Genomic DNA, 26,348 nt, shown 5'->3' on the forward strand with positions numbered 1-26,348 from the left:
CCGGCAATTGGACATCCCCCAGGGGTCCCAGATTGGAGAGGGTGCAGGCCGGGCTGAGGGACACCCCCCTCGCGTATGAATTTCATGCACTGGGCTACTAGTCTTATATAATAAAAGGTTAATATGCAAATCGACCGAATGGCAGAACAACTGGTCTCTATGACATGCCCTGACCACCAGGGGCAGACACTCAACGCAGGAGCTGCCCCCTGGTGGTCAGTATGCCCCCCTAGGGGGAGCGCCACTCAGCCAGAAGCCCTGACCCAGGCTCACAGCTGGAGAATGCAGCAGCAGTGGCAGGAGTCTCTCCCACCTCTGCGGCAGCGCTAAGCCGTCAGTCAGACATCCCCCAAGGGCTTCCAGACTGCAAGAGGGCATAGGCCTGGCTGAGGCCCTCCCCCACAAGTGCACAAATTTTGTGCACTGGGCCTCTAGTTTATTATAATCACATTTTTACTTAGAGACCATATTATTCTATCTATTTTATTAATTTTAAACTAAGTATTATACTTCAAATTAATATCAACTAAGTGCAAGGATTTCAAGGAAGGACCAACATAGGTCACATCCACTAAGGATACAATCTCTAATCCAAATAGCTAATAGATCTTGTTTGTTAGACATAAATCACAACAGACACACACACATAGATAACAAAATCCATAACATTGTCAAGGGGATTGACTAGAGATAACATCCTATATAATAAAAGGCTAATATGCAAATTGTCCCCTGGGGAGTTCGACCAACTGGGAGGAGTTTGACCAACCAGGAGTTTGACCACCCACTATGACATGCGCTGACCACTAGGGGATGATGTGGAACAAAGGAAGGCCCTGGCCAGCAGCCAGCAGATGGAAGAAGGAAGGCCCTGATTGGCTCTGATCGCTGGCCAGGTTAAGGACCCAATCCATTCATGAATTTTGTGCACCAGGCCTCTCTAGTTTAAGAAAACAAAATTTTACTTTTTTTAGCCAAAATAAATTGCTATAAATTGATCATCGCATAGAATCAGTGTGTGAGGCTGATAGAAACTGTAGTGCCTTCAAAATTAAACATTTTAAAAATACACACATGAACAAACAGAATCAGAAAATAATAATATCAAACATTGGTTAAATGATTCTTAAGTGTAGGCATGATTGTTAGTGCTTTCTTTACATGATGTGATTTAATATTCACATTAGCCTACGAGGAGGTTACCATTATGATCCACATTTTACAAATGAAGAAAAAAACATAGGGAGCTGAAGTAACTTGCCCTAGTTAAATGGTGGACATGGCTTAGAATAGGGCTCTGCAGAAAAATTAACTTACTTTTGTGCTGACAATGGAATGAAGCTTCTCTGGCCACCTCTGCACCCATACCAGTACTCCTTATAAAACATCATCATTGAGTAGGAAGTTGTACGTCTGTGCATTTTTGTTGTTGTTGTTGTTCAGGCCTGCACTTTATCAATTACATGCACTTGCATACATACATGAATTCCCACTAGGGCATTCATATGGCACTATCAAAAAATTTTCTGTACATGCCCTTGTCACAACCTTATGTTGTCAGCCATACAATAAGTCAATCCTTACTGGAAAGTAGGTGCTATTATATCAAAGGTTGTTTTAGTGCATATGATAAGTTTGGGATATTTTGTTCAGAATTATTGTTTTATGATAAGAAATTAAAACAATTGTTTGATAGTAGATCTTTAACTTTTGTTTTTAATTTTATTGTTGGTCTTTCAGAATTTTGGAGCAGTTTAAGAAACAATTACCCAGAGATTACAAAGAATGCATAAAACAAAATAAATTATAAGTACTTATAATCTTTGTGATTAAATATTTTTTTTAAAAAATCACACAATAATTAAAATAACACCACTACCATAATAAAACATTTTGGATCCTAAGCCTGGTAAAACACTGTAACTTCTTTTTTTTTTTTTTTAAATCCTCACATAAGGATATGTTTCCCATGGATTTATAGACATAGTGGAAGGGAGGGAGGAGTGGGAAGGAGAGAGAGACACACTGCATCAATTGGTTACAAAACACTGTAACTTCTATACAAAACCAACCCTTACATTGCATTTCTTTAAAACAACCCTTCCTGTTTCATGATTGACCTAATAAAAATAATATTTTAAAAAGTCAACATATATGGAGCTTCACTATTGAAATAATCTCTTTATGTTTACTATCTCATTTAGTTTTCACAGTAATACTATTATCCCCATTTTAAAAAAGGAAAAAAAAAATAAAACCCTAAAGCTTGGAGAGGTTTAGTTATTCATATATACATGATTTTAGAACACAGAGCCTAACGTACTGAGCCCTTGAAATAAATTTCTAATAAAATACTACTTGATTTGCTTTATGTGTTGGCATACTACATAAGAATTCACTCTTATGGGTTGTTCAAGAAAACCCTTAATACCTAAATTTAAATATATATATAGTTTTCATATTAGTTGTCTAGATTATTCTGTAAGTGAGGAAACTGAAACTAGAGAGGGTTGTGACACGTGTCAGTTCACTTGGACAAATGGTATAGAATTCAGGACCAGAAATTAAGTTCCCAAACTTCTAAATTAGGAGTTTGGACCCTCCTCTCTGTGCAACAATCTAATTGTGTATAGACTTTACAGTCTACACTAGGGATGTTTGAACCAATACATTTTTTCTTTTGTAACTCAGTCATAAGTTAATGGCTTCTTTTTATTGCCTATGAGATGAGTTATTTCCCTAAACTCTACATGGTAAAAATTAAGGCCCATGGTTTCCCAACCATGAGCTACTCTTTAGCTAACTCCTAGATAGCTGTATAAGGTTAGTTTCATCATATTGTTTCAGAAGAGGACACCGAAATTAAAACCAACCTTCAAATTTGCCAAACCTCAAATGATTCTGGGAATTCCTTCAAACACAAAACCAGCCAAGAAAGTGCATATTTTATCTTCACCATTTAGACTTTCACCAGATAAAGCAAGAAATTCAACTTCTACACCATGCATCTCATTTCTCATGCATAAACTCAGAGATTGGCTCTTTTACTCTTTTTTGTTTTCCCCACTGAATTCAAGTCACAAATTATTCCTATTTAGGTAGGAACGATACACAATCAGAATAAGAAAACCTTTTGTGAATCATTACCACTCTGGGTTTTTGGTAGGACTAGATTGGCAACTGGGTAAAAAAAAAAAACACACACACACACACACAACAGAAAACAAACAACAAACATCGCATAGACACCTTGGTTATTGCCTGAAACACTATTATAGAATAAAAAAAAGTTAAGTACATTATTACATAACTATTAAATTTCTCTCCTAGATTAAGACCTGTATAGATGTTTTTATGAAGGCAAGATTTGTTATTTGACAAGATTTGTGTCAATCTGTAGTTTATATCTTTGGCTTCATATTTTATTATTTATTAATTTCAAAATATGCCAAGACAACATAAATGTAATATTTTCATAAAATCACCCTTAGGCTGTGGGATAAGGAATCAATGAGGTGTGCGTGTGATAAGCAGGAAAGATTACATCAAGAAAGTTTAATTCCTATCACCCCAAAGAACAAATGCAACCAAGAAAAAAGTTTTCTCTTTAAAAGGACCAAGGTAACTGTTGTCCTAATTGTTTTGTTGTTGTCATTTCAAGGTGGGATATGTAAGTTTTCTTGTGTATTTCTTAAATGAAAGAAGAGATTTGTGTGTGCAACATTTAGCAGTGTGTGTGTGTGTGTGTGTGTGTGTGTGTGTGTGTGTGTAAGTGATTTATGCTTTCAGAGAGGTTCATTTTCAGAAGAAATCTGAATGAGGAAGACTGTCTGTAGAAAGACATTCCAATGAACTGGTTAGGCAAGTAGTTGTTTGGAAGGAACACTGCCTCCGGGACTTGCAAAGAAGATAGAGAGGTAGCGCATTAGAGAAGGGAGTGGGAGAGTAACAGGAGTTAGTTGCTCCTTTCACCAGCTCCAGACAGTATTCACATTTATGACTAATCTTTATGAGTGCAATCCCTCACCGCCCACCTCGCCTACACAGAAAGCACTGATTGGGAAGCATTCATTTTCTCAGATATAAAAATGTTGCTTTTGTGTTCTAATTTTTGCAAATCTCGCCAGCGTCCTTGCCCTAGAGAATAGAAAGAAAAGAAAAATAGTGGCAAACTCTTTAGGTTCCATGACACATAGCTATTACTTGGAACAAGTTTTATTATACGTTTCAAACAGGACACATGGGTGTATATGGGCTTTCACAAGTGGTTCTGGAAAATGCATGTCTGGCTTATGTTCTATCAGACCACACTAAGATACAAGAGCAGTCCTAGCAAGACTGTATTCAGAAGCAAGAGGTTGGTGATTTATCTATCACAGAGGATGAGAGAATTGAGTAATCACCTAGTCAGATTTTATGTTTTTAAACATAAAAAAACTAGCGGCCAGTGGGGGAAGTTATTTGTCCATCAACTGAAAGCCAATTAGTTACAGAAGCATGAGGATTAGAAGCCAAGTTTCCTGACTCCCAGGACAATGTTTTTCAATTAAATCTTATGGCTGCTAAAGTTTGACGGTTTTTCAAAATGCAAGGGATAGTAAAGTTATAAAATTTAAAAAACACTAAATTTCCTTCCTATGCCAAAGGACCTCCTAAGAGCTTAACTTTGTATGTGACATGTTCTTTTCTGAAACTCAAGAAAAAGAGACAGTGTACTGGAATATACCTGTTTCCCGGTATCAATTATTCACAAAATAGATTTTTCCCCCTCCTCCATATCCTTCTTAGTTTTCCTTCTATCCAATCAATTGCAGTAGCTGAGTTGTCTCTTTTTCTAAACAGGCTGTTAATAAAAGAAGAATAAAATACACTGGTTAAATGGGAAGGGGACTGTATCTACTTAATTCCATAGCAGAGATAGTTTGTGCTGATTCCTTTCATCTAGGGCAGCCAAAATCACTAAATCCATGATGATCCACTTGAGTTCAGTTTCTAGAAAAATTACCTTGGTATCTAAGCCAGACATCTAAAAGAAAGGGCTATTTTTAAAAGCTGTATTTTATAAAGTCATCTAGTTCTAATTTGAAATAAAGGAGGCAGTGACATCCATTGGAAGAAAGAGTACTTAATTCCAAAACAAATCATGTATGTGGGTTTTATAATTTAATTTCTGATTCACTCTTCTGTGCCACAGAGGTACAAAATTGAGATGTTAGAGTACTTGCTCTCTTTCTACCTCTTTAAGAGGGTGTGGTGAGAAATAGCTTGAATAATATCCATTAAGAGCTTTCAGCTTCTTGGAAGGATGGTAAGTAAACACAGTGAAGTAAGAACTGTTTTTTTTTTTTAATCTGCAGTTAAATTATGTCTTTCCTAAACACAAAGACTAACTTTGCTAGACAAAAGAGACTAAAATTAAGCTCACATCACTGCAGACAATCTACTTAGGAGACACTCCACTCAACTAACTCAAATCCACAAAGTGAGAAGCTCATATTGCACAAACTAAGTCACACACACACACATTTTGCATTTTACCTTTTACTAGCTGAAGACTCTCATAATCTCTCTAATCAGAAATAATCAACTCACTTACTGGTTTTATCAGCCTTGTTTTATATCTACATTTCAGCATTTTATGAACATGGTCCTTATTGTCTAGTTAGTGAAATTTGCACCTTTATCCCGTATTGGGTTTTAAAGTAAAGGTACTCTCATTTTGATCTCATCTTATTCGAAGAACTAACACTTAGTATATTCTGAATAAATGTTGTAGAGGTCAAAGTAGACAATGAATAGGTCACTATCTGAAAAGTATAGTCCTCCACAGAGACTTAATCATAATCCCAACACTTCTCTTGGCAATAAGCATATGACATGGCTGAGTTTTAGCTCATATGCACTGCAGGCACCTCCACATCTCCAGGCCCCCATCCTCTGGTTACCTACATTCTGTATCCTATAACAAGGCCATCAGGTTAGAGTGTCTCACTATTTTTCTTGAACTGACTCCAACTCAACTATTTGTCTATTCTCATACTCCTTTTCTGGCCTGTTGAGTTCTAGCCACATCAAATTGACCCTCTGTTCATTACACAGTTTAATAGTTATGGAATAATGTACTTCATGTCTATATTTAAGTCAAATAGTCTCAATTTGATAGAATATATATATATATATATATATATATATATATATATACACTCTGTTGTTAGTAGGTGAGGCAAGAATTCTCCAGTTTTCTTTAAGTGTCACCATTTCTATTCTCTTTCACTGACTGCCTCACACATTTAAGCTGGTTCCAAACTACAATGAGATATCACCTCACACCTGTCAGAATGGCTATCATCAATCAATCAACAAACAACCAGTGTTGGAAAGATATGCAGAAAAGGGAATCATCATGAATTGTTGGTGGGAATATAAATTGGTACAGTCACTGTGGAAAGTATGAAGTTACCTTAAAAAATTAAAAATGAAACTGCCTTATGATTCAGCTATTCCACTTCAGGGAATTTTTCTGAAGACACTAGAAACACTAACTCAGAAGAATATATGAACCCCTATGTTTATTGCAGCCTTATTTCTAATAGCCAAGATTTGGAAGCAGCCCAATAGTCCATCAATGGATGAGGGAAAAAAAGTTGTGGTACATTTACATAATGGAATACTTCTTGGCCATAAAAAGGAAATCTTACCCTTTGTGACAGCATGGATGGCCCTGGAGAGCATTATGCTAAGTGAAGTAAGCCACTCAGAGAAAGACAAGTACCATATGATTTCACACTTCTGTGGAATCTAATGAACAAAATGAAGTGGAACCTAACGAACAAAGTGAAGTAACAAGCAAAACAGAGACAGACTAACAGATAGAGAATAGGAAGATAGCTGTTGGGGGAATGGGCTGAAGGGACTGAGCTAAAAAGAGAAAAAAACAACTCATGGACACAGTGTGTTGATTGCAGGGGGAAGAGTGAGTGGTGGAGGAGGATATAGGGGGATAAATAGTGACACAAGGAGACTTGACTTGGGGTGGTGAACACACATTGCAGTGTAAAGATGATGTGTTGTGGAATTGTGCACCTGAAACCTGTATAATTTTGTTAACCAGTGTCATCCCAATAAATTCAATAAAAAAGGGGGAAAAGTCTGTTCCTTAAGTCATGTGCACATTTCTGTCTAAAATGACTTCTCCCTTTGCCTTCATATGGCCAATGTATTTCCTGAGCTTTTGAATAGAAAAGATCATCAGAATTCCTGTTGAAGTTTGTCTATACCCTCCTTTGGTGCTTACCACTTATTATCATGATAAGAGTAGTTTGTATGTGTTTACATACAAATGTCTACATACAAACTGAGAGATCCTTGGAAGTAGAATGTACTCTTTGTTTATTCATAAATTCTCCAAATTGTCTCAAGTATAGCAAGCATAAATGGTAGTTAGATGCAAGACCACTGACCTGTGTAATGCCTAAGAGCTATTATTTCCACAGTATTCATAGCTATGACTACTGTCCCTGAAGTTATGCAGCCCAGCAGTCATTGCCAATGATTTAACTCTAGTCTGTTGTTCATGGTAGGTACCTATTTATTATCTTTTTATTTATCTCTCAAAAGATAAGCAACACATATTTTATTGGTATGGTCATTTAAATTATTTATAACCTAGTTCACTAGCTTTATATATGTTTCCCCCACCAATTCTAAGTTATAGGTATGACTGACTCAGCTATTTTATGAAAACTTTGTGTGCCTAGCTGGGTATCTTGAACTTAGTAAACCATCAGTAAATACTTGTTGAATTGGCAAGAACATAAATGTGAACTTTAAGCATTTTGCCAGGAAAAAGATTATGAATCATCTCCACAATTAAAGAAATACAGATATGTGAACTTCTTTACCTTACTGATAGACACATGTAGCCGAACCATTTAATAAATATGTTTCATGATTTCTTCTAAAGTATTATATTCTAACTTTTTATTTTCTATATGGGATAACCCAACAGACCATTTCGCATTTCACATGTTTGAAGATGAGTCACAATTATAAATGTCTATTTTAAAGTGCAGACTGTCCTAATAGTCTCTTCTCCAACATTATGCTGTGTACCCTTGGGCAAGTCACTCCCCAGTGAAAGCTGGAGCTTCCCTGCCTACAAAAACATGTATGTTAACTAACTGGATTGTCCCCATAATTCTTAAACATCAGAATCACCTGGAGGACTTAATTGAAAAATTGTTGCTGCCCTCTCCAATTTTCAACTCAGTGGATCTGGAATAGAACCCAAAAACTGCACTTAAAAAGCTATTAAGTAATGTTGACATTGCTGGCTCTATGAGTTAAACTACCTAGGAGTCCACACAGCTCTGACTTTATTATTGTATTAAGATTCAAACCCATGTATATCAGTAGTACATCCAATTCCAAAGTTTGTGCTTTTAAGTATTATTCTGGAAAAGGGAATATTTAATTATGTTAAAATTACTGAATAATACTTAAATAACTAACATAAAATAATATTTAGTAATTAACTTTTTCCTGTGAGTTCTATGAGACCTAATAGACACAAGAGACTATTAGCTTTTAAAAGAAGTCTGTTTCAAAATTTGATCTTAGTTTGCAGAAAAACTCAACTTATAGCATGCTAGTATGTCGTCAAATACTCCCTTCCTTCTTGGAGATACCAAAATACAAATATATATACATTATATTTCTTTCTTGCATTAGTAATTAATCTAATTGGGATTGATGATTGCAATTTTATAGATTTGTTATGCTCTAATGAGCAACAGCAACAGCCATCACCACTGAGAACTGACCACATGACTGATACCATGCTAACTGCTTTACATGTCATATCTCAAGTCTCAAAACAGCTTTTCTCTACTGTGTCACTAACACCATTATGCCCACTTTACAGATGGAGACACTGAGGCTCAGAAACATACCACAACTTAGCAAAGATCATCCAAATACTGAATGACAGAACTGGATGTAAATATAGGCAGCCATCAACCTCTAGAGCCTGAACTCTTTACCACTTTCTTTGATAGTAGATGGAAAGGTAGATTGAGAAATTTAGAAAGTTTGATTTAATCCTGATTTATCCACAAACTATTGAAAATGTTGAAGTCAACAGTAATCAACTTGAATCCTTATCTTCCCTTCCATTAAAGTAAAGCTAAATTAGGACAAGATTACGTCTAAAATTCCTAAGGCTAATATTCTAGAAGTTTCTAATTTTTGTAGATTAAAATTATATTAAATAAACTGGTTGTCAGAGTAACATGGGTATTACTTCAAACAAATCAGATTCTCAAGTCAGCATGCAAGGATTTCAACCTAATCAGGTTTTCTTAAATCAAATTAACTTGGCTATAGCAAAGTATTATTTAGCCTACACAAGCTGTGTATGTTTGTATGTGTGTGTACGTGCATTTGTGCATGCCTGAGCATTTTATCAGTTCACAGTTTACTTTTCTCTTCACTATTTGCAATGAAACATTATGCAGCTAGACTAATTGATACCTCTATATTACTTTTGTGGAATTTTTAAGCCTTTGAGTTCTAACCCCTGCATTCAATAAATAAAAATCTGAATGAGTATGAAACTGAATATTTTCTGTATTGTTGTGGAAGCCTTCCTATTTAGGACTACTTAATTACTTGCTAATATATCACATCCCTCCCCCCCAATTCCAAATAGGATGTGAGATAGCCATTTGGGATATTTAATTTCTTCAGCCTCCAAGATTTCTTACTTGATTCGCTTAGATATAAATGGGAAATCTGAGACACATAAATAATGCAGAGAATCTGAAAGGCCATCCCCTTTTCTATCTGGATCAACACTTGCAAGGAATTTGATGGCATGTATCTTAATCAGGGATATAAATGTGTGTGTGTGTGTGTGTGTGTGTGTAATAAAGTGTGAGCATATGAGTATTGACAAGATGTTTTCGGAACAAATATGTGCCAGTTAGATATCAATTTATTTGAGTTGCTTCTGAGACTAAAATATTCATATCGACTTCATTGTTTGCTTTTGTGATGAATAAAACAAAATGTATATGTGGATATTAAAACTGATCAGTTTTGAAGAAGATGCAAAGTCAGAATCAGCTCCCCTGTTTCTGCTAAAATCCCTGTTTCTTTGCCCCCTTCAACTTTGTCACTCTGAATGAATACACACTGAGCACAGTGTCTTGAGTAACACTGTTGAGGTTACACCAAAGGTGATAGGGGAACTATTTCCCTTGGGCTATCATTTCTAACTCTCCCTCCTCAAAAACAGGGGGAGAAGAGAGAAGGAAAGGGTTTCTTTTCAGATTAAACACAGAGACTGCAAACACCTTCCCCTAGGCAATGAATTCTTGGCCAGTGCATGTGGCAGTTTACCCAAACACCATAGCAGAATGCAAACAGCTCCTTTTGTAAGGGAGGAGCTGTCACCTATCAAGTGATGTTTGTGAATTTCTAGAGAAGAGAAAAAAAGGAAACCCTTTCCCTTATTTTATTAAGCAGACTGTTTGCTCAAGGTTTGAAATGCATACTTGTGTTTAAGGTAAAGTCCCTGGCTTGGCACTCTTGAACAAAGTGGTGCCTTCCGATTGGCTATGCTGTACAAAGAACAGAATAGAAAAACAATCTGCTCTTCTGGGGACACCTGAACTCAGTCTCAACTGAATGGATATTGAGACACCTCATTAACAACATAAGTAACTAGCAATTCATTTTCAAAATATTAGAGGGCTTTTGCTATGTGAAATATTTTTTTTGTATGTTTGTTTCATTTGTATTCATAGAACTAATTCATAAAATCAATTGGCATAAATTATGGTGGAATGACTATTTTAATGGTCCTAGCCATGGAGTAAGACTGAGCTTAATACATGTATTTAGCTAATGGAATTTATCAAATGAAGGCTTAAAACACCTGGCATAACAAAACCTACTATGATTCTATTTTATAATATTTGAAATAGCTATAGATGTGGTTTTGTATGTGGTATTTATTGTGTGTGTGTGTGTGTGTGTGTGTGTGTAGAAGAAGGAAAGGTAGAAAAGATAAAAGAGTTATGGAGAGAGAATGTTTATAAAGTTTTGATCAATTAAAAATGCATGGAATTTTGTATTTTTCCTGATAATATCTAGTGAGAACTGTGACTTTGGTACAAAAGAAGGGCAACGTCAATGATAAATATTCTGTTTCATAAATAGCCTATTCTCTTCATTCTCTAAAATATCAGGAAAGGATTATAAAACCAATATCGTGGTAAGGTTTCTACATTCCATTTGCAGTGGTAAAACACTGACTCTCAATAGACTGAAAAATTGTGAATATTGCAATCCCCAGAGCAACCACTAAAAATATGCAGAGATATAGTAAAAACCAAGACAGAACAATAAAAATCAAAAACTAAAAATAGGTAAAATAATCTATACAGCAGCGTAAAAAGGAAACAGAAAAAACAATAAAGGAAACAAACAAAAAATAAATGATTGAAAAAATATCAATAATTACATTAAATATAAATGATGTAAATATATTAATAGAGATTGTCAAAAGGAAATAAATCAATCCAATTGTATATTATCTAGAAGATACCTACTTCAAATATAATAATATATGTAGGTTAAAAGTAAAAAGAATAAGTATTTACTATGCAAACATTAATCAAAAGAAAGTTTATCCTAAGATAAACAAAGACAATTATCTTCAGAGCAAACTACATTGCCAGGGATAAAGAAAAATATCATATAATAACTAAAGGCCCGGTGCACAAATTCATGCCTCTGTGGGGTCCCTGGGCCTGGCCTGTGGGATTGGGCCAAAACTGGCTCTCCAATATCCCACAAGGGGTCCCTGATTGTGAGAGGGTGCAGGCCAGGCCGAAGGACCCCACCAGTGCATGATAGGGGCCAGGAGGGATGCAGGAGGTTGGCCAGCTGGGGAGGGACTGTGGGAAGGCTCCAGGGCATGTTTGGCCCATCTCTTTCAGTCCCGATCTGCCAGACCTCAGCAGCAAGCTAACCTACTGGTTGGAGTGTCTGCCTCCTGGTGGTTACTGCATGTCATAGCAAGCGGTTGAGTGGCCTTAGCATATCATTAGCATATTATGTTTTGATTGGTTAAACAGATGATTGGATACTTAGCATATTAGGCTTTTATTAGATATGATAAAAGGATCAATTCAACAAGAAGATGGAACAATAACAATCTTAAGTAGTATGATACATCTAAAAACAGAGCATTAACGAACACGAAATGAAAACTGACAGATTTGAAAGAAAATAAAATTCATAATTAGGTTTGAACACTAACACTCTTCTCTCAGTAATCAATAAAACCAATAGGTTAAGTGTCTCCGGTCATCCAGTCAGCCGTTCAACCAATCAAAACGTAATATGCTAATGATATGCTAAGGCCACTCAACCGCTCGCTATGACGTGCACTGACCACCAGGGGGTAGACAGTCAATTGGTCGACCAGTCACTGTGATGTGCACTAACCACTAGGGGGCAGACATTCCGACAGGGAAGTTAGCTTGCTGCTGAGGTCTGGCAGATTGGGACTAAGCAAGATAGGCTGGACATGCCCTCGAGCCCTCCCACGGTCCCTCCCCAGCTGGCCAACCTTCTGTGTCCCTCCCTGGTCCTGATCATGCACTGGTGGGGTCCCTCAGTCTGGCCTGCAACTTCTCACAATCTGAGACCCCTTGGGGGATGTCAGAGAGCTGGTTTTGGCCTGATCCTGCAGGCCAGGCCAAGGACCCCAGTGGTGCACGAATTCATGCACCAGGCCTCTACTATAGGATAAAAGGATCAATTCAACAAGAAGATGTGATAATTTTAAGTAGTACGATACATCTAAAAACAGAGCATCAATGAACACGAAATGGAAACTGACAGATTTGAAAGAAAAGAAACATTCATAATTAGAGTTGAACACTTTAACACTCTTCTCTCAGTAATCAATAGAACTAGTAGACAGAAAATAAGCAAGGGTATAGAAGAATTTAATAATACCATACATCAATTAGATCTAATTGACATTTTAGAACATTCCACCCAACAAAACAAAATACAGACTTTTCAAGTAATCATGGAACATTCAGCAAGATAAACCATATTCTGACTCATGAAACAAACTTTAGCAAATGTAAAACATTTAAAATCACACAAAATATGTTTTCAGACCATAATTGAATTAAACTAGGAGTCAGTAATAGAAAAATAACAGAAAATATCCAAACACTTGGGAATTAAACAACATGCTTCTAAATGCATATTTGTCAAAGAGGAAATCTCAAATGATATTAGAAAATATTTTAGACTGAACAAAAATGAAGATACTACATATGGAAATTTATAAGATACAACTAAAGCAGTGTTTAGTGGAAAACTTATAAAAACAAAGACTAATGTTAGAAGAGAAGAAAGATCTCAACACAATAATATAAACTTTTAATTTAAGAAACTTGAAAAAGAAGAGCAAAATAAACCTGAAGAAGCAGAAGAGAGAAACTAAAATAAGACCAGAAATAATAAAGTTGAAAACAGAAAGACAATAGAGAAAAACACTGAAACCAAAAAGTTGAGCTGGTTCTTTGAAACATTAATAAAATAGATAAATCTCTAGCAAAACTGACAAGAAAAACAGAGAAGACACAGTTACTAATATTAAAAATGAAACTGAGGATATTATGAATCTCAAAGATATTGAAAGGATAATAAGGTAATACGCCAAACAATTCTACTTACATAAATTCAAAAATGTTGATGAAATTAGCCAATGACTAAAAAACGGCCATTTACAAAAACTTACCCAAGATAAAATGGATCATCTCAATAGTCCAATAACTATTAAAGAAATTGAATTTATAATTAAAGAGCTCCCAAAGAAGAAATATCCAGGCGCAGATGGTTTCACTAGTAAATTTTACCAAACATTTAATAAGAAACAGTGGCAATCTTATCTAATAAAAGAGCAATATGCAAATTGACCATACCTCTGCTACATCCACAAGCCATGCCCACCAGCCAATCAGGAGCGACTATGCAAATTAACCCAACCAAGATGGCTGAAGCCACAGAGAGAGCAGGAGGCTTGGGTTTCCCAGGCAATGGAGGAAGCCAAACTTCCCGCACACCCTGGCTGGCTGAGGCCTCCACTCAAGGCTACAAAGTTTCAATTATAGATGATAAATAAATCCCAACAAAAATGGCAGCAGCCACAGAGCTGGAGAGAGCAGGAGGCTTGAGTTGCCCCCGGCTATGGAGGAAGCCAAGCTTTCTGCAGCCCTGGCCTGCCTTGGCCTCCGCTTAAGGCTACAAAGTTTCAATTATAGAAGATAAATAAATCCCAACAAAAATGGCTGAGGCCACGGAGCGAGCAGGAGGCTTGGCTACGCTCAAGGCTACAAAGTTTCAATTATAGAAGATAAATAAATCCCAGATACCAGGGCCTCCACTTGGGTTGATGGGGGGCGTGGCTGGCCTGCAAACCACCACAGGCCCCTCGCCCAGGCTGCCCCACACCCCAAGGGAACCCCCACCCTGATCTGGGACACCATTCAGGGCAAACCAGCTGGCCCCCATCCATGCACCAGGCCTCTATCCTATCTAATAAAAGAGTAATATGCAGATTGACCATCACTCCTACACACAAGATGGCTGCCCCCATGTGGGCACAAGATGGCCGCCACAAGATGGCCAGCAGGGGAGCAAAGTTGGGAGGGACCAGGTCTGCAAGGGAGGGCAGTTGTGGGAGATCAGGCCAGCAGGGGAGGGAAGTTGGGAGGGACCAGGCCTGCAAGGAAGGGCAGTTGGGGGCGATCAAGCCTGCAGGGGAGGGCAGTTAGGGATGACCAAGCTGGCAGAGGAGGGAAGTTGGGGGTGACCGGGCCTGCAGGGATGGGCAGTTGGGAGGGACCCAGGCCTGCAGGGGAGGGCAGTTGGGGGGGACCAGGCCTGCAGGGGAGGGCAGTTAGGGGCAAACAGGCTGGCAGGGGAGCAGTTAGGCATCAATCAGGCTGACAGGCGAGTGGTTAGGGGGTGATCAGGCTGACAGGCAGAAGCGGTTAGGGGCAATCAGGAAGGCAGGCAGGTGAGCCGTTGGGAGCCAGCAGTCCTGGATTATGAGAGGGATGTCCGACTGCCCGTTTAGGCCCGATTCTGGTAGGATCGGGCCTAAACGGGCAGTCGGACATCCCTCGAGGGGTCCCAGATTGGAGAGGGTGCAGGCTGGGCTGAGGGACACCCCCCCCCCCATGCACAAATTTCATACACCGGGCCTCTAGTTATACATAATTTTTCTCAGGATATAAAAAACACCTCACACAAAGCATAAATATAGAAGCCACACTGTGAATAACTATCAATAGGATTTCTAGATGAAAATGACCACACATCATAACTACTAAAACCATCTCACAATGGCTTAACCCTCATTTGCTTTAAACTGTAGTATATTTTCCTATCTGAGTCCAAAGCTTTAGTCCATAGAATTCTACTTAGTCTTATCAGTTATTATGAACAGTGCTTTAATGAAGCCTTCTTTTCTGCATTTATATATGTGTATGCTTGTGAATCTTCTTGCATCTGTGTGTGCCTGTATATATACTTTACATTTGAATCATTCTGTGGAAAAGGTTTCTAGTAGTGGCACTTATGGACCAAAGGGGAATTGCCTTAAAATTAAATAAATTAGAATGAGTAAATTGTCCTCTAAATATATTATATTAATTTATACTACCACTAGAAGGGAAAATAATTTTTCCAACAATTTCACCAGCACTGAATATTATTAACCATGTCAATCTCTGCTGAACAGATAGCTGATAATCTCATTGTTTCAATTCACAAATATTTTATTAGAGAGGTTGAACATTGTACACCATATCAACAAGAATTGGACCAATCTTAAATAGTATGATACACCTAAAAACAGAACTTCAACATATATTGATTTTATAACCGTCCCCCATGATGTTGTACTTGTCATATATATTACATTGCACACTCCATTGTTAAATGCCTGTGAATTGCCTATACTCTTTGCCAAAGTGGGAAGGACTTACTATCTCTCTTAATTAATTTTTAAGTATTATCTTATTAGGATTATTAAACCTTTGTCACGGGTTGAAAATTTTTTTTAAATTTGTCTTTTTTTAAAATAAAAATTTCTTCTTAGTTAAAATTTTTAGTTTGAGCTTTACATTTTGACTTTAAAATAAATTATTTTCAAAATTATCCAAATTTGGATACTTTTTCTACTGTTTTGATCAATTTGACTCATATTCCAAGGTCTAAATAAAAATCAACTCCTCTGTAACAAATTAAGTCTTTCACACACACAATAAAATGTTCCTTTTTTATGTGCCTTAAGAAATACTAGTACATACATTTGCACGAATACTTTTCATAACTAATTTTATACACCCTTGCCTTTATGCTATATTATGGTCCCCTCAAGGCCAGAGATCATGATTTGCTCATCTGTATCATAAAAAAACATAGCATATAATAAATGCTAAAGAAAAGCTTTTGCTATATAAAAATAAAATCTTATGTAAATCTTGAGTCATATAAGATGTAGGGCATAATGCTAGGTGTAAGTCTTTCCAAATACAAACACACTACCTGCTCTTTTGATGTGCAGAGCTGAAGCGTCTTCATGTATATCTGGGCTGCTACAGTAAGAATTTACAAAAGTGGACAGTGTTAGATAACTACCATTCCAATCCCAAGGGAAACATTTAATTCAGCTAAACAGGGATTCTATCAAAGCAAACAGAATAAACAAATGCAAAATTAAGAATTATGTAGTTTCCAGCAATCATCTCAGGAGAACGTTTAGGTGTTAACATCATTATCCACCTCTTGAAAACATGATAGACATGCTTAGCCAGCTTGCAAATAATGCAATGCTGAGATATAAAGTCATATATCAGACAACGGAATCAAGAGCCAACAAAGACCTTTCTAGTCGAAGGCAGCACATTCTTCAGTGACATTAAAATCATTCTGGTGAGGAAGGCACACACATTCTCTACAATTGAAATTCCCTTTGTTAATAATCAGAACAACACATTATGATCTCATGTCATGACTAGATGTTAAGGTGAAGGGCATATCAAAAATCAATACAAATGGAATAACATTCTCAATGTCAAGATTTCTGTCCTTAATATGACTTGTTGTTTCATGCCTACAGATTCAGATTTCTTGCATAGTAAAAGAATGCTTGGCTGAGATCCCATTTTTTAAATATTATATTCAAGAGGAAAGGAATTTATGTGCAGAGTTTTGCAATTACATAGCTATTCACCTACACACCTTATGCTATACTTTGGTGTCCTCAAGGCTAGAGATCATGATTTGTTCATCTTTATCATAAAAAAAACATAGCATATAATAACTGCAACTATATAGCTAGTAACCTACACACAGAAAAGTGAAAAATATGCTAACAAGATAAACTGGGTGGGGGGATGGGTAGAAATTGGACAGAGAGGAAAATAAAAAGGGATGTTCTCAAGTAAAAAATCTCTAATAAAACAAAGAAGCAGAAATAGCATGGCATGTAAAAAAATACTTCAATATCTAAAAATAAAATAATAGGAACTGTAAATCAAGCATGTCAAACTCAAAGGCTAACATGGGCCAGATAAACAAGGTTTAAGTTTATGTGGGCCACAAAAAAACAAAAGCTTCAATTTTCATAGAAACGTAGGTTTATTTCGATAGAGACATGCTGAATACAATGGGCTGAAATAAATGAATAATCGTTAACATAAAATAATAGAACATTTTAATAAAAATTAATATTTTTTCTTGAACATTAACTTACCAGACACTGAATAACTGCACAAATTAATAAGTGTAACGCAAATAAACCTATTTTTCTTGTTCTTCAAAAGCGAAATATTTCCTGTTGTGCACACCAAACAAGTCAGTCCAAGACTAATGACGTGGCAATCGGCTGCTAAAATATTCGCTGCTAGCACCAGTGGAGAGAAATGGTGCGCCTGCGCGTAAGGCAAGTAAGGGAAATGAATGCAACACAATTATAGTAATCAGTCAGCGAATGTTGTAGTTCGTTATTAATAATTCTGTATAACAGGATATTGTAAAAATTAAGTTACGAAATTTTTATTAAAACGTTTCTTCCATACCATTATATAGGCTGGGCTGCAAAAATATTCGTTGCGGGCCGCATGCAGCCCACGGCCACGAGTTTGACACGCTTGCTGTAAATGAAAAGGTTTGATTCTCAGTGTTAAACTTTATAACTTCTGCTTGCTTTTATGAATCCAACAGTGAGAACAGAACATCTCTGGAGAGAATAGAAAAAGATAGGTTTGCCCAGGAAGGTGCTACCTATCAATTTAAGAAGCAACATAATTTAGTGAATGTGGGATATTTCTAAATCACTGTCAAATCAGAATTTATACACATTTATATTCAATAATAATACATTTCAAGGCCTTGCATTTATCTGCCAGTTTCTTTTCAGTACCTCAAGGATAAGTGAGAAATATATTGATATTAGACTGTAAGGAGCCAGTGAAGAATAATATTTTTTCCTTATCAATATAGTAACAAAGCATCATTATACTTGCAAAGTTACAACTTTCTATTTTCTTATTGTTGACAGTATTAGATTAGTATTACAGATGTTCCCCTTTCCCTCGACACTGTGCCCATGCCACCCAGCCCCCACCCCACCCCGACCTTCCCCACCCTTTTGTCTGTGTCTATGGGCTATACACATATGCTTATATGTTCTTTGGTTAATCTCTGTCCTATTTCTCTACTTCAGCTTCTCCCAATAATAAAAAGTACAATTCATATAAAAAAGTACATTGTGAAAATTCCTGTAAAATCTTATATTAGACAGGAAATGCAAGGTATACTAAAACATCTACTTAGGTTCTATCATTCATACCATTCCTTCAAATAAAGTAATTTGACCCCAATCAAAAAAGTCAAGGCATTTCATAAAGCACTCTCTTTAATCACATCAGCAGATACTCCACTCTCTTTTAGCTCTTTATCTTTTCTTTCTGTTTTTCTAGAAGTCTTTTTTGTTGTTGTTGCTTTTGCCTCTTTTGTTTATATTTTTTATAGAAAAAAAACATCATGACTTGTGTGGTAATTTTTTTAAAGAATAAAGAAAGAAAGAGAAATGAAGAGAGAGGAAGGAACGAAGGAAGGAAGGAAGGAGGGAAGGGAGGAAGGAAGGAAGGAAGGAAGGAAGGAAGGAAGGAAGGAAGGAAGGAAGGAAGGAAGGAAAGAAGGAAGGAAACTCACCAGCATTATGAACTGCACAGAGACATTTTACCTAAATATCTCAGAAAAGTGCTTTACTATCATTAACCCATTATGGCCCTTAGCTGTCTGGGAGGTATGTGGCATGTAAGGTCGCACCATTTTATAGATGAGAAACTGAGGCTTAATGTGATAAGTGACTCAGCAGTAACATCAAAAGGAAGTTATATGTATTGTTACCTTCTCTCATCCTATTCTATAATTAGGTAACTAAATGTGTGTTCTGAGAGAATTTACTTTGTCCTCCTTCATTGAAGAAGGATAGTTCCACGAGAGAGGCAGTCTGCCACAGTAGAATGTGCTCTGAAAAGAATTCATTATCTAGATTCTGGTTCTGTCTCCAACAGCAAAACCTTGGGCAAGTACCATCCTCTCTAAATCAAATAGACACAAAGAGCAACTAAGACAAAGGATGTAAAAAAAAAATATTTTCAAGCCCCCTTCCCCCACATCATTATGCATTATGGAAAGTTGAGGCAGACCCAGAATCCACCAGCTCATACATTTCTCTCTGCTGCCACATGGACTCACTTTCCAATGGCCTTGCCCATTCAGAGCCACCTGCCTTTTCACATGCCATGGAAAACTCCGATGTAACAGAGGTGTGGATAGCATGGCTCACACACTGAAGGAGAGGCCCATGCCACTCACCCACATGGGGTCACTCAGGTCCGAGTCCTGCATGCGGATACAGTCCATGCTAATCTCAATCTTGTTTGTTGCTCCATTTTCTGATGGTTCATCTACAAAGTTCAAGTCAATAGGCTGAACCGAACATATGGGTCTACCATAAAGGAAAAACAAACAAACAAACAAACAAACAAACAAACAAACATTGTGAGTTAGGAATGGAAAGGAACTAAAGCACACTCACCCAGTTGGTAACCATGAGATCTCTCTGCCTCAAAATTGGCAAGGCTCAGTAGTTGGAGTCAGAAACCCTAGGTTCGAATCCTGGCTTAACCACTTACCAGATACATAATCACAGGCAGTTCAGATCTAAGCTTTGTTTGTAAAACAGGAATTATAAACCCTGTCACCATCAAAGAATTGCTGGGTGGAACACAGGGAAGAACAACGTATCAGGGATAGAATATTGTATTACTCTATCCCATAGGGTCCCCAGTGCTCTGATCTTTCAATTTCCCTTTAATTTATTCATTTATCCAATCCAGATCTTCAGAAAGGAGATAATAACCCTTCTCCTAGCAAGGCATAATTGATCAACAAAATTTAGTGTTTTACTTTCTCAGGGGGGTATTTGCATTATTAGAGAAATAAGAATCTTTAAGCTAAAGGAACAGACTTTGAATATCAGGGAGTTATTGGGAAAGTTATTATGGGCAGGAGATCCCTTCTGATCTTCCAAAACTACACCACCTTATAATAATAATGATCTTTCAGTGTTGAAAAATGAATGAATCTCCACTGCATTATGAACAAAGAGATACTATTGGAGAAATAAATTTTCCAACAATATTAATTGATTTTTATTGGTTCTATAAATATGTCCTACTAATGCAATATTTTGTTCATTCATATTCATTTATTTATACTAGTTCAAGGATAATATCCTATCTAATAAAAGAGAAACGTGCAAATTGACCGTACCTCCGCTACGCCCACAAGCCATGCCCACCAGCCAATCAGGAGTGAGTGTGCAAATTAACCCAACCAAGATGGCAGTGGCCACGGAGTTGGAGCAAGCAGGAGGCTTGAGTTGGCCCTGGCAGTGGAGGAAGCCAAGCTTCCCGCCCACCCTGGCCTGCCCTGGCCTCTGCTTAAGGCTACAAAGTTTCAATTATAGAAGATAAATAAATCCCTGATACCTGCTTCCAACCTATGCTTTGGTTGCCAGGGGGTGTGGCTAGCCTGCAAACCACCACAGGCCCCTCGTCCAGGCTGCCCCACACCCCAAGAGAACCCCAACCCTGATCCAGGACACCCTTCAGGGCAAACTAGCCAGCCCCCACCCATGCACCAGGCCTCTATCCTATCTAATAAAAGAGTAATATGCAAATTGACTGTCACTCCAACACACAAGATGGCTGCCCCCATGTGCTCAAAGATGGCTTCCCCCATGTGGACACAAGATGGCTGCCACAAGATGGCCAGCAGGAGAGGGCAGTTGGGAGGGACCAGGCCTGCAAGGGAGGACAGTTGGGGACGATCAAGCCTGCAGGGAAGGGCAGTTGGGGGGGACCCAGGCCTGCAGGGGAGAGCAGTTGGGGGGGACCAGGCCTGCAGGACAGGGCAGTTAGGGGTGACCAGGCCTTCAGGGGAGGGCAGTTGGAGGGATACCAGACCAGCAGGGGAGAGCAGTTAGGGGCGATGAGGCTGGCAAGGGAGGGCAGTTAGGGGGGACCAGACCTGCAGGGGAGGGCAGTTGGGGGGGACCAGGCCTGCAGGGAAGGGCAGTTGGGGGTGACCAGGCCGACAGGGGAGGGAAGTTAGGGGCAATCAGGCTGGCAGGGGAGCAGTTAGGCATCAATCAGGCTGGTAGGGGAGTGGTTAGGGGGTGATCAGGCTGGCAGGCAGAAGCAGTTAGGGGCAATCAGGAAGGTAGGCAGGCAAGCAGTTGGGAGCCAGTAGTCCTGGATTGTGAGAGGTATGTCTGACTGCCCGTTTAGGCCCTATCCCCCAGATTGGAGAGGGTGCAGACTGGGCTGAGGGACACCCCCCCCCCCGTGCATGAATTTTGTGCACCGGGCCTCTAGTATATATATATATATATTGCTGTTGATTTGATACTTACTGTTCCAGAAAATCCCAGATATGCTGGAAAACCTCTGGACTGAGGAATTCACTTGTCTGTGTGCTCTGGGACATAGTGGATCGATAATAACTTTCTTTCCAAGAGAAATGTGCAGGGGTTTCTACGAACCTTACAAGGACAAAAATGAAAGTAGGATTATAGTTTCTGTCTTTATGAATAGAAAATATTTAAATTAAATCATACTTGATTAAGAAGAAAAGTCAAGTGAATCTTTAAAATCATGCAGGTTTATAAGTTTTAAAAGTTGCACAGTTGTGTTTCTTCAAGTAGTGTCATAGGTCTCATTTTGCAATAAAGTTGGACAATCATATCATCTATCAAAACTCTTTTTTAAAAAAATATATTTTTTATTGATTTCAGAGAGGAAGGGAGAAGGAGAGAAAGACAGAAACATCAGTGATAAGAGAGATCACTGATCAGCTGCTCCTGCACACCTCACACTGGGGATCGAGTTTGTAACCCAGGCATATGCCCTGACCAGGAATCAAACCATGACTTCTTGGTTCATAGGCTGATGCTCAACCACTAAGCCACCGTGGCCTGGTGAAGATCTTCTTTTTAACTAAGAATGTTTACACCTTCCACTTCTCCTATCCAACATCTTTGTTCTGCATATTTCAAAAAGAAAATAAACATTCCCTCATTAAGTTGGACAGCAAGACTGACCTATTATTAAATCCATTTTATAAATGTCATAACTGATTATCTGTTTATTCAGCCTCCAGCAAGTAAAAAGTAGAATCAGAAAACAGAAGCAAGTTCAGAAACTTAAATTTCACCCTCAGCATAATCACTCCTCTCATAACTACCATCTTAGCATCATGCCCAAAGACAATAAACTCAAGTTTCTGGACCTAGACTTTTTTTCTTAATCACTAGCTACCTACTTTGATGGGTGTGTGGGGGTGGTTTGTAATTGGAGTGTGGAATTCTAGTTAGTCTAAAGAATAAGCAAACATCTGAATATGTTATAAATGAATCCTATTTCTGTTTGCTTTATTTGGTTGCTGGATCCTCAAGTTTGCCTATACATTAAAAAAAAAACAAAAAAAAAAAAACAAAAACAACAACAACAACAAAAAAAACACCTTGATCCCTAGACTAGTACATGTGAAGGAAAACATGAGATTTCTTCAGTGATGCTTTTTCCAAATCTGCAAGTTATCTGCACAGATCATCTTAGTATGTAGTTCATTGTCATTTTCAGTAGGGGTGGGCAGTTGGGGGGGACTAATTGTATCCCAGGATGGAATTAGCTAAGTTGTTAATCATTACTTTCATTATTACAAAGAATTAAATAGTATACTAGAATAGTCAATAATTTCAAAATTGCAAATGGATGTTCTAGCCTAGTTACATAATAGATGATAACAACATTAAATTTATTGTTGGTGATTTCAAAGCTATATGGAGAAGCACTTTCATTTACTCAGGTAACACATATATAGAGAGCATCTTTATTTGCTAGGAAATATAATGGGCACTGGAATATGCTCTCACCCTTTAAAGGTCATGGTGTAGAAGGTAAGACAGGAAAACAAACATATAATAAATGTAGTAAAAGTGTGTATAACACTATAAAACCACAAAGAAGAAATATATATTATCACCTGAGTGGTCAAAGAAAACACCTTAAATGATGAGGATAAATTAGCCAGGGCAGGTAAGGACTAATGGTATGAGTGAGCAGTCTATGGCAAAAGCATAAACAAAATACTAAAATGAAAATAACCTGATGTATGTAAGACAATTACATATAACTCAATGTAAGTACAGTAAAAAAAAAAAAAAATTGGGGCAGAGAATGCTGGGAGATAAAGTTGAAGAGGGAAGTAGAAACTTGTATGCTATCCTATCTAATAAAAGAGTAATATGCAAATTGACCATACATCTGCTACACCCACAGGCCACACCGACCAGCCAATCAGGAGCGACTATGCAAATTAACCCAACCAAGATAGCTGAGGCCACAGAGAGAGCAGGAGGCTTGGGTTTCCCTGGCAATGGAGGAAGCAAAGCTTTCCGCTTGCCCTGGCCAGCCTAGGCCTCCACTCAAGGCTACAAAGTTTCAATTATAGAAGATAAATAAATCCCAACAAAAATGGCGGCAGCCACAGAACTGGAGAGAGCAGGAGGCTTGAGTTGCCCCCAGTGATGGAGGACACCAAGTTCCCGCAGCCCTGGCCTGCCTTGGCCTCCGCTTAAGGCTACAAAGTTTCAATTATAGAATATAAATAAATCCCAGATACCAGGGCCACTGCTTGGGTCACCGGGGGGCATGGCCAGCCTGCAAACCACCACAGGCCCCTTGCCCAGGCTGCCCCACGTCCCAAGGGAACCCCCACCCTGATCCAGGACACCCTTCAGGGCAAACCAGCTGGCCCCCACCTGTGCACCACGCTTCCATCCTATCTAATACTATATAATAAAAGAATAACATGCAAATTGACTGTTACTCCAACACACAAGATGGCTGCCCCCATGTGGTCAAAGATGACTGCCCCTATGTGGACACAAGATGGCCGCCACAAGATGGCCAGCAGGGGAGGGCAGTTGGGAGGAACCAGAACTGCAAGGGAGGGCAGTTGTGGATGATCGAGCCTGCAGGGGAGGGCATTTAGGGGTGACCAGGCTGGCAGAGGAGGGAAGTTGGGGACAACTGGGCCTGCAGGGAAGGGCAGTTGGGGGGACCCACGCCTGCAGGGGAGAGCAGTTGAGGGAGACCAGGCCTGCAGGGGAGGGCAGTTAGGGGTGACCAGGACTGCAAGGGAGGGTAGTTAGGGGCAAACAGGCTGGCAGGGGAGCAGTTAGGCATCAATCAGGCTGGCAGGGGAGTGGTTAGGGGTGATCAGGCTGGCAGGCAGAAGCGGTTAGGGGCAATCAGGAAGGCAGGCAGGTGAGCAGTTGGGAGCCAGCAGTCCTGGATTGTGAGAGAGATGTCCGACTGCCCATTTAGGCAGAATCCTACCAGGATCGGGCCTAAATGGGCAGTCGGACATCCCTTGAGGGGTCCCAGATTGGAGAGGATGCAGGCTGGGCTGAGGGACACACCCCCCTGTGCATAAATTTTATGCACCGGGCCTCTAGTGTTAAAATAAAAGCTTAAATACTTCAATACTTCTAGTGAGTATTGAAGAGTACTTTTGCAACATTTATTTTTTGTTGTTGTTAATCCTCACCTGAGGAAATTTTTCCATTGATTTTTAGAGAGAGTGGAAGGGAGGGGGGACACAGAAACATCTATGTGAGAGAGACACATCAATTAGTTGCCTCCCGAATGCACCCCTACTGGGGCTGGTGATTGAGCCAGCAAACAAGGTACATGCCCTTGACCAGAATTTAACGCGAGACCCTTCAGGCTGCAGGCCAACACTCTATCCACTGAGCCAAACTGACTAGGGCTGCAAGGTATTTTTATAATCTTTTTTTTTTTAAATACATTTTTATTGATTTTTTACAGAGAGGAAGGGAGAGGGATAGAGAGTTAGAAACATCGATGAGAGAGAAACATCGATCAGCTGCCTCCTGCACACCCCCTACTGGGAACGTGCCCGCAACAAAGGTACATGCCCTTGACCGGAATCGAACCTGGGACCTTTCAGTCCGCAGGCTGACGCTCTGTCCATTGAGCCAAACCGGTTTCGGCGCAAGGTATTTTTAAATAATCTTTTTATTTTGCTGTTACTATAGATTTATATGTAGTTATAATAAATAATACAGTGAGTCCAAATACCCTTTATAGTTTCCCCCAATGGTAACATCTTATAAAACTACCATGTAATATCAAAAAGCCAGGATATTTACATTGATACAACCCATATATTCAATTCAGAAATTCTAAATTATAGAACTACATGCACACAAATGAGTGTGTTTTCGAATGCATTTAGTTCTATAAAATTTTTATCACATATGTAGGTTAGTGTATCCACCTCTATAGTATTAAATGATTTGAAGTATGATATTGATATAGTTATGATATGCTTTATATTGATACATCTGAAAGTTGTGTGAAAGAATTTAGAGTGAAGCTGTTTATAGGCAGAGTGGTTATAGGAAGTTGCTATACCTGTCCAAGTAAGACAATAGGATGACAGCAAAAGTAGGGACGCAGAAGATGGGTACAAATTCAATTATTAGTGAAAAGGCTAAATGAAATATTGTTTATGTTACTAATGCAGGGAGAAGGAAGAGTTAATGATGACTTCAAGTTTCCAGTTTTCTTGGACTGAGT

General features: G+C 38.5%; 1 protein-coding gene across 4 annotated transcripts in view; it reads right to left on the reverse strand.

Annotated features, from left to right (window-relative positions):
* TP63 (tumor protein p63) overlaps nt 1–26,348 on the reverse strand; it is a gene marked incomplete at both ends in the record, with an annotated part of 214,334 nt that overhangs the window by 115,109 nt on the left and 72,877 nt on the right. For all 4 annotated transcript variants that reach the window (XM_080654858.1, XM_080654857.1, XM_080654863.1 and 1 more), the window contains 2 exons: nt 19,990–20,122; nt 22,094–22,222. In XM_080654858.1, the coding sequence (XP_080510984.1) occupies nt 19,990–20,122; nt 22,094–22,222 (262 nt within the window). The remainder of the gene's footprint in view (nt 1–19,989; nt 20,123–22,093; nt 22,223–26,348) is intronic.

The sequence above is a fragment of the Plecotus auritus genome (genome assembly GCF_963455305.1).
Source record: "Plecotus auritus genome assembly, chromosome: 2".
Taxonomy (NCBI): Eukaryota; Metazoa; Chordata; class Mammalia; order Chiroptera; family Vespertilionidae; genus Plecotus; species Plecotus auritus.